Source organism: Acomys minous (genome assembly GCF_964271855.1).
Source record: "Acomys minous genome assembly, chromosome: 16".
NCBI lineage: Eukaryota > Metazoa > Chordata > Mammalia > Rodentia > Muridae > Acomys > Acomys minous.
Window position 1 is genome coordinate 83,426,446 of NC_140498.1, and position 12,376 is coordinate 83,438,821.

The 12,376-nt window shown below is 49.4% G+C and overlaps 1 protein-coding gene across 2 annotated transcripts in view; it reads right to left on the reverse strand.

Moving 5' to 3' along the window:
• TMEM132B (transmembrane protein 132B) overlaps nt 1-12,376 on the reverse strand; it is a 250,881-nt gene that overhangs the window by 189,746 nt on the left and 48,759 nt on the right. Inside the window, exon 1 of one of the 2 annotated variants that reach the window (XM_084762978.1) lies at nt 5,102-5,499. The exons of the other annotated variant lie outside the window; for it this stretch is intronic. Within the exon in view, the coding sequence (XP_084619104.1) occupies nt 5,102-5,123 (22 nt within the window). The 5' untranslated portion in view covers nt 5,124-5,499. Of the gene's footprint in view, nt 1-5,101; nt 5,500-12,376 lie in introns of those variants that run through there. 2 annotated transcript variants of the gene reach the window in all.

Consider the following 12,376-nt stretch of genomic DNA (forward strand, 5'->3'; position numbering starts at 1 on the left):
AGAGCACTGGCTGCTCTTCCAGAGGTCCTGAGTTCAATTCCCAGAAACCACATGGTGGCTCATAATCATCTATAATGAGATCTGGTGCCCTCTTCTGACCTGCTGGCTTATATGCAGGCAGAGCACCGTATACATAATATATAAATAAACCTTTTTTTTTTTTTTTGAATCCCACCTTCTAGGCTGGAGCGGTGGCTTGGCAGTTAAAACACTTGGTGTGCAAGCATAAGGACAAGAGTTTGGACATCCCCACAAACACACAAGGGGTGGAGCGCCCGCCTGTAATTCCAGCCTGAGCAGGCCAAATCAGGAGATCCCCAGAACAAGCTGGCTAGGAAGACTCACAGTATCAGGAGCTCTGGGTTTGATTGAGAGGCCCTGCCTCAATGAATGAAGTAGAAAAGCAATGGCGGATGACTCCTGGCAATAAACTCCAGGCCTCCACGCACACACACCAACACTCACACAAGAAAAACAAGGTGGGGGAGGGACGATCCCAGCATCACCACTTTTGAGTACATCACACACCCTCGAGAACTTGAGTCGACGACATCCACTGTAAAATGGAGGTAGCAATCATAGCGAGCAGGCCGCACGGGGGCACTGCTCACATGTGGAGCACAGGCATGCATGCATGTAAAATACTCATGTATGTAAAATTACAAACCCTTTTTAACTATAAAAACAAATCAAAACCATGAACATAATGGTACAAAAGTAAAATGAGGGTTCTCTCACAGCATGGCTACAGCAATAAGAGTGAACAGCAGACAGTGAGGCATCATCCAGACCAGAAGGGATGGGGCTCTTTAAAAGGGAAGGAAATCTCTAGTCAATGGGCTAGGTAGAATTTTCTGGAAGGTACAGATTATGAAACGAAGTGAACTGTAAAATGCACATACCATATGGTCTGTAGGGTCACTTAGAAGAGAAGGCTTTGGCCCTGGGTTTGTGTTGGCTTCTGTATCGTTTTTTCTAAAGAGGTCTAAGGTTGTGACGCTCTTAACTTTGAGCAGCGGTGGGAGGAAGTTTTCGATTTCCACGGGCATCTTCCTGAGCTGGGTTTCATCCTTCTACCAACACTGCCTGCCTTTTCTGTTTAAATGTCAAAGTAGAGAAGCAACACCCCCTGGGGTGAGCTAGAAAGCAGATTAAAGGCCCTTTCTGGTTTCTTAAGTATATTGATCTACATGTATTTTAAAAGCTTGGAAAACGGTCCGTTATTGCATAGGTGCTAGAGATTGAAATAATTTAAAATTGTCTTACAAAGACTAAACAGTGTCAATGTATGCTCCACAAAGATACCCACGCGTTCGTCCCCAGGACTGGGGGCTTGTTGTCACAGGTGGTTAAAGGCATTTCAAAGCTAGGAGTGGTGGTGTGCACCTTGGGAAACTGAGGCAGGAGGATGGGGCAAGTTCAAGGCCAGCCTGGGCTACATAGCTAGATTCCGTCCCTAAACAAGGAGAGGGGTATTTTGTAGATGTCACTGTGATATTAAAGGTCTCAAGGAGAGTGGGAGATTATCTCTCAAAACTCCTGAGGAGAATGTGTTCAAGGAACCTGCAGCATCCCTCAGCAGCAAAGAAAGAAAAAAGAACAGTCTCTAAAGCAGGCGGAGGAGACGGCTTGGTCAGCAAAGTGTTTGCTCGGCAAGCCTGAGGACCTGCTTCTGTCCTCCAAAGCCCTACTCAAAAAGAGCCAGGTGTTGTACTTATAATCTCCAAATGGAGGGAGGTGGAGCTCAGGGGCCAGGCAGCCTAGCCTACTGGAGGGCCCTGAGAAATCCCATCTTGAACCCAAGGTGGTTTGTGGGCTGGAGAGATGGCTCAGTGGCTAAGAGCACTGGCTGTTTTTTCCAGAGGACCTGGGGTTCATTCCCAGCACCCACATGGTGGCTCACAACCATCCATAATTCCAAATCCAGGGGACCCTGTGCTCTCTTCTGATCTCCACAGGCACTGCGTACAGACGGTGCACATACATACAGCAAGCAGGCACAGGCACGCATGCACACACACACATGCACAAATAATCCGAGTGTCTTTCAGCTTTGCCCGCACTATAGAAGGCAGCACAGTCATTAGGAGGGAAGAATTGAGACTCTGCCATCTGAAGTAGAAAACTCTCGCGGCTCCAGTGTGTGCACACAGCTGAGCTGGGCAGGCACCTTCAGCACTCAGCAGCGCCAGGCACTCGGGAGGCACTAACACCACCACGGATGAGCAACTGAGTCAGCAAACAGAGGTGCACACATGCAAGCAGGAACAGTTTCCTGGGAGGACAGCTACAGGGCCACTCTGGAGAGAGCCCAGGAGGCTAAGGAGGCTGGAGGGTGGGGGGGGAACCCTGCTTTCTTTCTCTTTTCTTTCTTTTTTAAGATGGTGTTTATTTTTTAATCCCAGCACTTGGGAGGCAGAGGCAGGTGGATCGCTGTGAGTTCAAGGCCAGCCTGGTCTACAAAGAGAGTGCAGGACAGCCAGAGCTACACAGAGAAACCCTGTCTCAAAACAAACAAACAAACAAAAAGATTGTGTTTATTTATTATTTTCTACAGTGTTCTGCCTGCACGTGTGCCTGCAGGCCAGAAGGGGGCACCAGATCTCACTATAGATGGTTGTGAGCCACCATGTGGTTACTGGGAATTGAACTCAGGACCTTTGGAAGAACAGCCAGTGCTCTTAACTTCTGAGCCATCTCTCCAGCTGCCCTTGTTCCTTTTCTTTGTTTTTGTTTTTGTTTTTGTATATTAATTCTGCAGAGTAGATATTCCACCATAGTGTTTTAACACATGAACACAATGCACGCGGCCCTTCTCCTTCCTCCATTACTTGTCCTTACCTCCCTCAGCTGTGCACCACTTTCCCCTTTCTACCCCCCAATTAGTCCTTTATTTTCCCTTCTATTCTGTCCAGGCTTCCTCTAAGCCAGCGGTTCTTAACTTTCTTAATGTTGTGACCCTTTACTACAGCTCCTCTTGTTGTGATGTCTCCCAACCATAAAATTATTTTTGTTGCTATTTCATAACTCTAAGTGTGCTACTGTTGTGGAGCATAAGATTCATACTTGATATGCAAGACACTCTTAGGTGACACCCCCCCCCCCCCATGAATCGTTTAGGTTGTTCAACCGCCTGCCAGGGGATTGTAACCCACAGGTTGAGAACCACTGCTAAGCACATACTCTTTGCCTTTCTGAGTCTGACTTATTTTGCTTAAAGCAAGGATGTCCCCTCCATCCGTCCTCCTGGAAGACACAGGATTATATATCGTCTCCGTAGCAAGTCTAATGCACAGCTCATCCCTTCTGAATATTTGCACCATATCAGTCTATTCAGAAACAGAGAGAGAGAGAGAGAGAGAGAGAGAAATAACAAGACTAAAGCCTCACCATGCTTGTTCTGTTCCCTATGAGGAGATACTCTATCCCTAGGAAATGGGGCTGGATTGGGGGCATTGTAAGTGCATGCAAGCTGGGTGGGCTTGTGTGGGGCAGAGGGAAGGGAGCAGTGGCCACAACCACTGGTAGGATGTGGAAGTCTTGAGTCCCAGCCAAGGTTACTGCCTCACCTGGAAGTTCTGGAGACTTCTCTCCCTTCCTGGGCCTTGATTTCCCACCTGCAAAATGAGTGGGTTACGCCCATCAGAGGTGAATACTGTTCAGATTCAAATCATCTCCCCAGGTCGTACCACGCAGGTCTCATGTCTCCCTAACCACACGGCCTGTGTCCCCTTGTCTCCCTGAGGCTGGAAAGAGACGCCCTCTGATTTCTGCACATATCAAATCGCACACCAAACGGCCTCCAGCAAATCCACCCTCATCCATCCCAAGTAATTTATGGCCTGGACGTGGCCTTATCGATGCTTCATTACAGAGACTGACAGCCGCGGTAATTACGTCTTTCCACGGCCAACAACTATCCATCCTTGTATCTTCCGGGATCCTATCACGTCTGGTCCTTTGTCAAGGACAGCTGGGCATCTGCCGGCCACGCCCCAGCTAATAGGCACAGAGCAGGAACTGGAGTCTAACAGAGGTGACTCCCCGGTTTCTTGTTCAACTTTCATGGGGTCGGAAACAGTTCTCCAGAGAATAATTTAATGCATACCCCGTGGGTTCGAAGAGATCCCAGACTTAAATTCCTGACGCTTGCAAAGTGTTGCTGCAATCTAACTCAGAGGGTTAGCTGAGGAAACAGCACTAGCTTTTGAAAAAAAGAGTGACCACATCTGGACGTGACAGAAATCTGTGTCTTTAAGGGGCCAAGTCCCCTGGGCCATCTAAAAAGGGGGCTCACTGGAAAGATAACCAGACTGGAACCGTACCCAGATGTTAAAGAATACTGCTGCTGCTGCTGCCGCCCAAAGTGGGGGACACTGGTGTTGGGGCTCCCTTGGACTCTGGGGGTTTTGCAGGAGTGGATGAAATATGTTCACTCTCAGCAAGCAAGGGAATTGAGGGGGGGGGGTGTCAGGCATAGGCTTCCTGCTTGGAAAGCCAGCACTCGCCACCAGTGTGGCCTTACAGGGTCTACTCAGGGGTTCCCTCTGTGTGGTCAAGGGACTTCTCTGCAACCACACAGCCCTTTAGAAGCAATGCTGGGGGGCTCCACTCGCCCTCTCTAACAGACTTCAAAGCCTGGTTTTTCTTACCACCACCACCACCCCCACACGGGGCTCCTCGCAGCCCCCCTCTACCCCGAGTTTATTTCTTCCTTGTTTTGTTTTGTTAGAAGAGCAAGCCCAGACTAGCTTCAAAAACCACTGAGGGTGACCTTGAACTTCTAAATCCTCCGGCCTCAGCCTCGCAAGCGCATCATTTCCATATTTCGAAACTCCTGCCTTACCTAGCCAGCGGCACCTGTGCCAGCCGCAGCAAGGGTTGACAGGTGTGGCCACCACCCACCCGTCCCGGCCTCTAAGCCCTCCTCCTACTCTGGGCCCTCCCGCTACCTCTCACTTTCCCTGGGGCAGAAAGGCAAGAGCCTTCCCCTCTGGGGCTGGTCCCCTTTCTTTCCCCTCTCAACCCCCAAGGCCAAATGCAGGGGTTCTCTGTGGCCCGGCTCCCGCGGTGTTCTCTCCCCACGGGAAAATTGCCTTACTCTCTAGTTGAACAGTTGTCATGGAAATCACTTCTTTTGCTCTGAAAAGATTTGAGGGTCCAAGGCGGTTTTTGTTTTTTGTTTTTTTTGTTTGTTTGTTTTCTGGTTCTGCCGTAGACAGTCACCGCGCTTCTCTCCGCTGGGCTCCCCCCTCTTTTTTCCTCCACATGCTCAGCATCAGGGAAGTAGAAAATGTGGATTCAACCCTTCAAGTGGCACCTTCCCGGGAGGCTCAGGCTCCACAGGCTCTCAGGCAGATTCCACTCCCTAGCTTCCTGGTGTACGCTAGGGTCACGTGACTTTTCTGGCCAATGACGTAGCAGCTGTCCGCCCAGGCGCTACCAGGGGTAGGTGCAGCCTGGGGTTCTATGGCGGAGCGAGGAACCCTCAGCCAGCCTGGGACGGCTGCACTGTTGACACTCGATTCATCTTGTGGTCACTAGAAACCAAGCTGGAGAGATGGCTCAGCGGTTAAGAGCACCAGCTACACAGTTCCAGAGGACCTGGGTTCAATTCCCAGCACCCGTATGGTGCTCACAACCCTCTGTAACTCCAGGTCCAGGGAATACAATGCCTTCTTCCGATCTCCACAGGCTCTAAGCATCTGCGTGGTGCAGACTTTCAGGTTGCCAAAACCATCCATTATACACGTAAAATAAAAGTAAAGAAACCTAAAAATATAAAACAAATAAAAATAAGTGTATCTATCTGCCATACTTTCGGTTACCGTGGGTTTTTTCCAAGAAGGCTCCAAGCCCCAAGCCCCAGTCTGAGGAGAGCCCTGGGTTTCAAGCTGCCCAGGCCCTCTCAGATCTACCTTCTCACACGGCGTCTTTGTGCAATAGGTTTTTCTCATCTGTCAAACTGGGGCAGCAGTGGGCCTCTAAGGGTGACTGAAGAAATGCGATCCGTCTATATAGACCAGGCATGAAGGCGCAGTTATCCCAGCTGCTCAGAAAGCAGAGGCAGGGGGATGGCAAGTTCAAGGGCTGCCTCGACTACAGAGTGACTTCAAGTCTAGGCCTGGGCGGGCAACCCCTCAAAATAAAAAGTGAAAACAGGACTGGGGCTTGCCTTATTTCTAACCCCAGCATGGCGAAGGAGGAAGAGGAGGAGGCAAAGGAGGAGAGGAAAAAGAGGAGGGGGAGAGCTGTGATAAAGTGAGGGCTTTTTGACAAGGCTGACTAGGGTAAGACTGACTTGAGACCGTGTCGTCCGTTATCCATCAGTTCCGGGGCCTTAAAGTCGAAAATCAGCTGGGCCCACGCTAAAGTGCTGAAGATGATTATCCCGCCCCACACCTCTGCCCTTCCTTCTAGCCTCCCTGAGTGTCCTTGGGCTGGCAGAAACAATGCTCCAGGCTGTCTTTCTTCATCTTTACACAAGGACGCCATCACACTGGCTTACCACGATGGCAATGCAGAGACCTGGGGGACAGAAGAGTGGGCCTGGGACTCCTCAGGGAAATTCAATACAGCCTGGGACAGCCTGCAGTGCGATGTCCCATCCCACACCTTTCCCAGTGGATCTCTCCCTCCAAATCTACCTCGCCAAGCTGGTATCATAAGCCACCTTGATGGACTGGGGACAGCGGCAGCCCTGCCTGACTCCACAGCCCTACCCCTCCGCCACCCTCCCGTGGACATAGCCTCAGGCACATCTGTGGAAGGCCGGTGGCCTCTCAGCTCTGAAGCCACCCCTAATGTGCCAGCTGTCAGGACAGACACCAGGGCCCCTGCCAGTCTGACAGACAGTGGCACCAACAAGGGTTGGGTAAGAGCCAAAGGCTGGCTCAACTGACAGGCCCTCAAGGACACAGCGCACAGCATCCAGTCAAACCTCTCTCGCTTCCACCCACTCAGCAGCAGCATCCTCCCCAGGACCCTAGCCTGCCACTCAGCATCCTTGCCTGTGGAGCCGCCCAGCCCTGGGTCAACCCTGGCTCATCGCCACCGCTCCCTCCTCAGGTCATTTGGATGGAGCCAGCTAGACAGCTCTTCACCTGAGTTTGGCTTGAACCAGCCAAGTGCCCACAGCCATCAGAACGGAGGTCTGAAGACAAGGGAGACTGGGGAAGGGCCTTAGGTGACAGCTGTCCTCACCCACTAGAGCTTTGGAACCCGGCGGAGGTCAGAGCAGAAACCAGGGCAGCCGTGGTCCGAAGGGTAGCTTTTCCTTAGATTTTATGCAAACATCCAGGCAACGCAGACAATATGCTCAAAATCAAAGAACAAATGAGTAATGGTCCCTCCGCCGGCCCCTAGTTCTCAGTTGTCAATTTCACTGATATTTGCCTTAACATCTTTTATCCAAAGGTTTCAAGATAACAGGCAAGCCCTGAAGCCAGGAAGCTGGGTTTAGCATCTGCTGGACTCCTACCTGTTCTTCAGAACCCAGTGCAAGGTGACTGTTCATCTGGGAATCTTTCCACACGTTCCACAGGCAGAGAGCATCTCCTGAGTAACCCGGGGAGTCTATCCCATCGTGGCCCCTTTGTCACGCAGGTTCTCTCTGTTTCTCTTCAACAGTACATTTCAGGCTTGACACTAAGGGCCTCAGAGAAAGCGCCGAGGGGGGTGGGGGGGGCGGGAATCTATGAGCAGAGCTCAGCTTAAGCAAGAAGTCAACCCCACAAAGAACTAAAACAGCACGTTAAAAAAAAAAGCCATGCCTGGGGAGATGGCCCAGTCAGTAGATTGCTGACTATGCAAGCATGAGGCCCTGTGTTTGAGCTCCTGAACACAGATGGGGGAGGGGGTTGCACATCGGTAACCTCAGCATAGGGAGATCGAGACAGGAGGATCCATGGGGCTCGGTGGCCCAGCCAGCATAGCCAAAGCCATGGGCTCGTGGGTGTGTGTGTGTGTGTGTGTGAGAAAGAGAGAGAGAGAGAGAGAGAGAGAGAGAGAGCACACCTGCCTAGAAGAACAAGGCGGAGGGTGATTGAAGAAAACACTTGACGATGACTTCTAAAAGTCACACCTACACACACACAAACAGGCATGTGTGCCTGCGCCCTGCCACCTTGCCCTGCGTGAAGTAAGATGCAGCTCTAGAAATGGATGGGTCACCCCCATGCATAAGAACAGAGGGAGCCCCCGCCTCCGGGATACTACCCTAAGGACGAGACGCCGACATCACAACCTCACATACGCACACATCACAAAGAGATGAAACCCAGTAAAAAGAATGAGAAACACCACACTCGAAGTTGGAAAAGAGCACAGAGAGGGCTTAAAACAGGAGGAGACACACAGTAATCGCCCAAATGGGACCCATCTTTGGAGAATGGGACGTTATTAAGGGTTATTTTAAGGGAGCGAGAACACAACGCGGTCACCGTATACACGTCACTCTTTTACCATCAATACCAGAGTCTCTCTGTAGTCCAGGCTGGCCTGGAACTTGCTATGTAGATCAGGCTGGCCTTGAACACACAGAGGTTCACCTGCTTCTGCCTTCTGGGTTCTAAGATTCAAGGTGCGCAACGCCACAGCTGGTTTCTTTTCTACTTAACTACGGAGACACGGTACCTGGCCCTCCTAGTACGGTTGTATTCCTGACATAAAGATTGTTCTGTGTCTATTCAAGCAAGTGAAATAAGCTATACATTTATATGGGCATCCATGCACAAGTCAGCATCACGAAGTGCTTTCTGGAACACTATGGTGAAGAGGAGCTCCCAGCTGTCCAGGAAGCCCTCCCTGACCTTCTGCATCTGGCTGAATTTGAGATAAGAAGGACATTGCAATGCAAGCATATGAGCCAAGGTCTGTTTAGAACGTTCTAGAAACATAAGCACCATCGGCAATAGCAAGGAAAGTGATGACCAATCCCAGGCAGGGCTACAGTGCTCAATTAATCCTTAATGTGTTTGGGGGGGCTTTCTCCCTGTCGCTGGGTCACTTACTAATGCGAGGGACTCACTCCTTCCCTCCGCCTTCAGTGCACCCATCACCATGGAGACGGGAGTGACTCAGAGATCATAAATAAAAATAATCCCACTGCACATGCCACCACATGCCACCTGGATGCAGTGCCAACCCATTTTATTTTATTTTTTCATTCTGAGAGCTCATGGGAGCTTGAATGACAGACACCTCCCAAGAAACAGAAGCCACAGTGTGTGTGTGTGTGTGTGTGTGTGTGTGTGTGTGTGTGTGTGTGTGTTGAACCCAGGGACTCATGCATGCTAGGCAAATGTTCTACCACTGAGCCACACCCTCCTCAGCCCCGTTTTTACCTTTTTACTCCCAGAAGCTCTCCCTAAGTTGCCTGGACCTGCCTCAAACTCTCTATATAACCCAGACAAGCCTGGAGCCTGCGATCCCCCCGACACACACCTCTGCCTCCCATGTAGCTAGGATGACAGGCCTGAGTCACTAGGCTCAGTTTGTCAATATCTCTGCCCCGGGAACTATTGCAGGCTTATACACATGCCACCTGTGAGTATCCGAGTGGGTCCCTTGCCACCACAGGAGCTCCTTGACTTGGCACTCAAGGCCTTCGTAGATCTGACCTTGCCAGATGAATCCAGGTCCCAATCAGTGTGGACGCCGGGGTCCAAGAACACAGGAAGTCCCACAGTCAGAAAGCCCCTCCCTTCTTCACCGTCCCCCATCCTGAGCCTACACAGCAGAGGATGATTGTGGCAGTGAGGGAGCAAGAACTGAGCTGGGGCCGAAGGCTGTGGTTTTGCTGGAACTATCTTTATCTTGAAGGTTTCTTTCTGCCTGTGTGTGGCACTGGCTTTTATTTGTGGCATTATCAAGTCTGCCTTTAAAATCAATGGATTTAAGTAAAAGCGGTGGGGGGGGGGAGGGGAGGAGCTAGAGATGGAACCGGAGCTTGGCACATGCTAGAAATCACTCTGTCGCTCACTTATACCCAAGCCCACTTTTCACTCTTTAATTGTGAGGTCAAGTCTCCCTGAGTTTCCCATGCTGCTCTTGAATTTATGATCCACCTGCCTCAGTCTCCTGAGTAGTTGGGATGTTGTCATGGCTCCATTTTTTAATACATTTTTAAATTAAAATTTTTTTCCCTTAATACCTATGAGTGTTTTTGCCTGCATGTATGTCTGCGTACCACTTGACCGCCTGCAGCAAGCAGAAGCCAGAAGAGGACGTCAGAACCCCTGGAGCTGGAGTTACAGGCAGTTGCGAGCTACCTAGCATAGAAATGAAAAACCGGGTCCTGCGCAAAAGCAGCAAGGGCTTTTAAACACTGAGCTATCTCTCCAGACCCTAAATTTAAAAAAAAAAAAAAAAGTAATAACAGGGAATACTTCAAATGAGATAAAAATAATTATTATTAATAAATCATAAAGTCAACCCAGGGAAAGCTGAATGTAGAAAATGTAGCTGATGGTTTATGGCTCCTGAGAACTGAGTGTTGCCCTCAGGTGAGCCACCAGCAGCCTCCACCTGTTGAATCTAAAGTCTCATTCTTCTGTAATCACAAAGGCTGAAGGCCCTCCAGCTTTCCACAAGTCTCTGGATCCTACTGTCTCCATCTCCTAATTGATGTAACTCCTAATTGATGTACTCAAGAAAGCTGGCTCACAGTTTGATGGGATATGGTCCATCCTGGTGGGGAAAGCGTGGCATCAGGAACTGAGATGGGCAGTAACACTAGGCCTGCAACCAGGAAGTAGCACGCCCCCAATGACCCCACTTCCTCCAGCAAGGCTCCAGCCCCTAAATGTTTCATAGCATTCTCCAAACAGCGCCACCTGCTGGTAATCAAGTATTCAAATATCCAAGCCTGTGGGGGACACTTCACATCCAAACACAGTAGGTCACTAAAGAATCTGAAGCTGGGGTTTAAAATGACCCCATACTCAGGTTTTGGGTTTTGTCTGTGATTTGCTACAACTACAATCGCCTGGGAAGGGAGTTGTAATGAGGGATGCCTAGAAAAGGGTAGTGTGTGGGCATGTCTGTGGGGGACTGTCTTAAGTTAGTTGATGTAGGAAGTTGAGGTTTGGGGTCCCCAACTGTGTAAAAGAACAAAAAGTGAGCTGACTGTAAACATACAAGCGTTCGTTTATTCTCTCTCAGCTCTTGACTGTGGATGTGATGTGACTAGCCACTCCAGGCCCTGCCTTGACATCCCCACAATGACAGACTGTCTCTGGAACTGAGAGCTAAAATAGACCATATCTCCTCTATGTCACTCTTGTCGGGGTGTTTTGTCACAGCAACAGATAGGAATCTAAGACACAGTTTTCATTTCACCCTATAGCTAGGGTAAAAAACACGCTGACCAAAGGCCACTTAAGAGGATAATAGGTTTATTTTTAACTCATGATCCTAAGTTGCAGTCCATCACTGAGGGAAGCCAGGGCAGGAACTCAAGCAAAAACATGAAGCAGAAACCATAGCGGGCACTGCTTGCTGGCTAGTTCTTAGGCTCATGCTCAGCTAACTCCCTTATACACTCCGAGGCCACCTGCCTAGGCTGTGTTCAGTTGACAGCCAAAATTAATAGGATAGTCATTATGCTAGGACAAAATACAGAGGAGGATATGGTTTTTACAGGAACCTCTCAGCAGAGACACATGACAGTGAACATCTATAAAGAGTTCAGAAACCTGGTGACAGCATGGGGGGGGCATGAGGGGCTTACTGATGTGTGAAAATGCTCAGGTGAAATGTCAAGTGCGTACAGCTGCCGTAGCCATGGCACCCAAGACTTTCTTTTCACTAAGGTGAGGTGCATCCTTTCTGGGCATGAGTGGCAGGTGAGCACTTCAGTGAGGAGGAGGGTTATCTTCCTCACAAACCAGCCAGGGCCTTATTAACAGTCATGCAGCCACAGAAGTCAAGGATAATTGGGAACTATCAACTTGACTTTTTGAAATTATAATAATTACTACTACTGAAGGTGCAAAGAAAAAAATACTTGCATTTTGTTGGAGAGGATGTCAACAGATAATCTTTCTGAAAGTTAATTTGGCAACTGGGATCAAAACATTGAAAAAATATTCATATCCTTAGCCCAAGAATTATACTCCCAACCTAAGAATTTGTAAGAAAGTTCGCTGCAACACACCTAAGTCACTGAAACTCAGAAATGACCTAGATATTCAGAAATGAAGAACCAAACAAAGTGTGCCCTTGAAATGTCGCACTACACAGCCTTCAAAAATCATACTTGAAGAACATTCAAAGGCAGGAACATGATCAAAGTATCGTGTAGAATAAGAAAACAGACATATGAACCTTTAGAATTAGGAAAATCATTGCAGGAGCGTGTGTGTGTGTGTGTGTG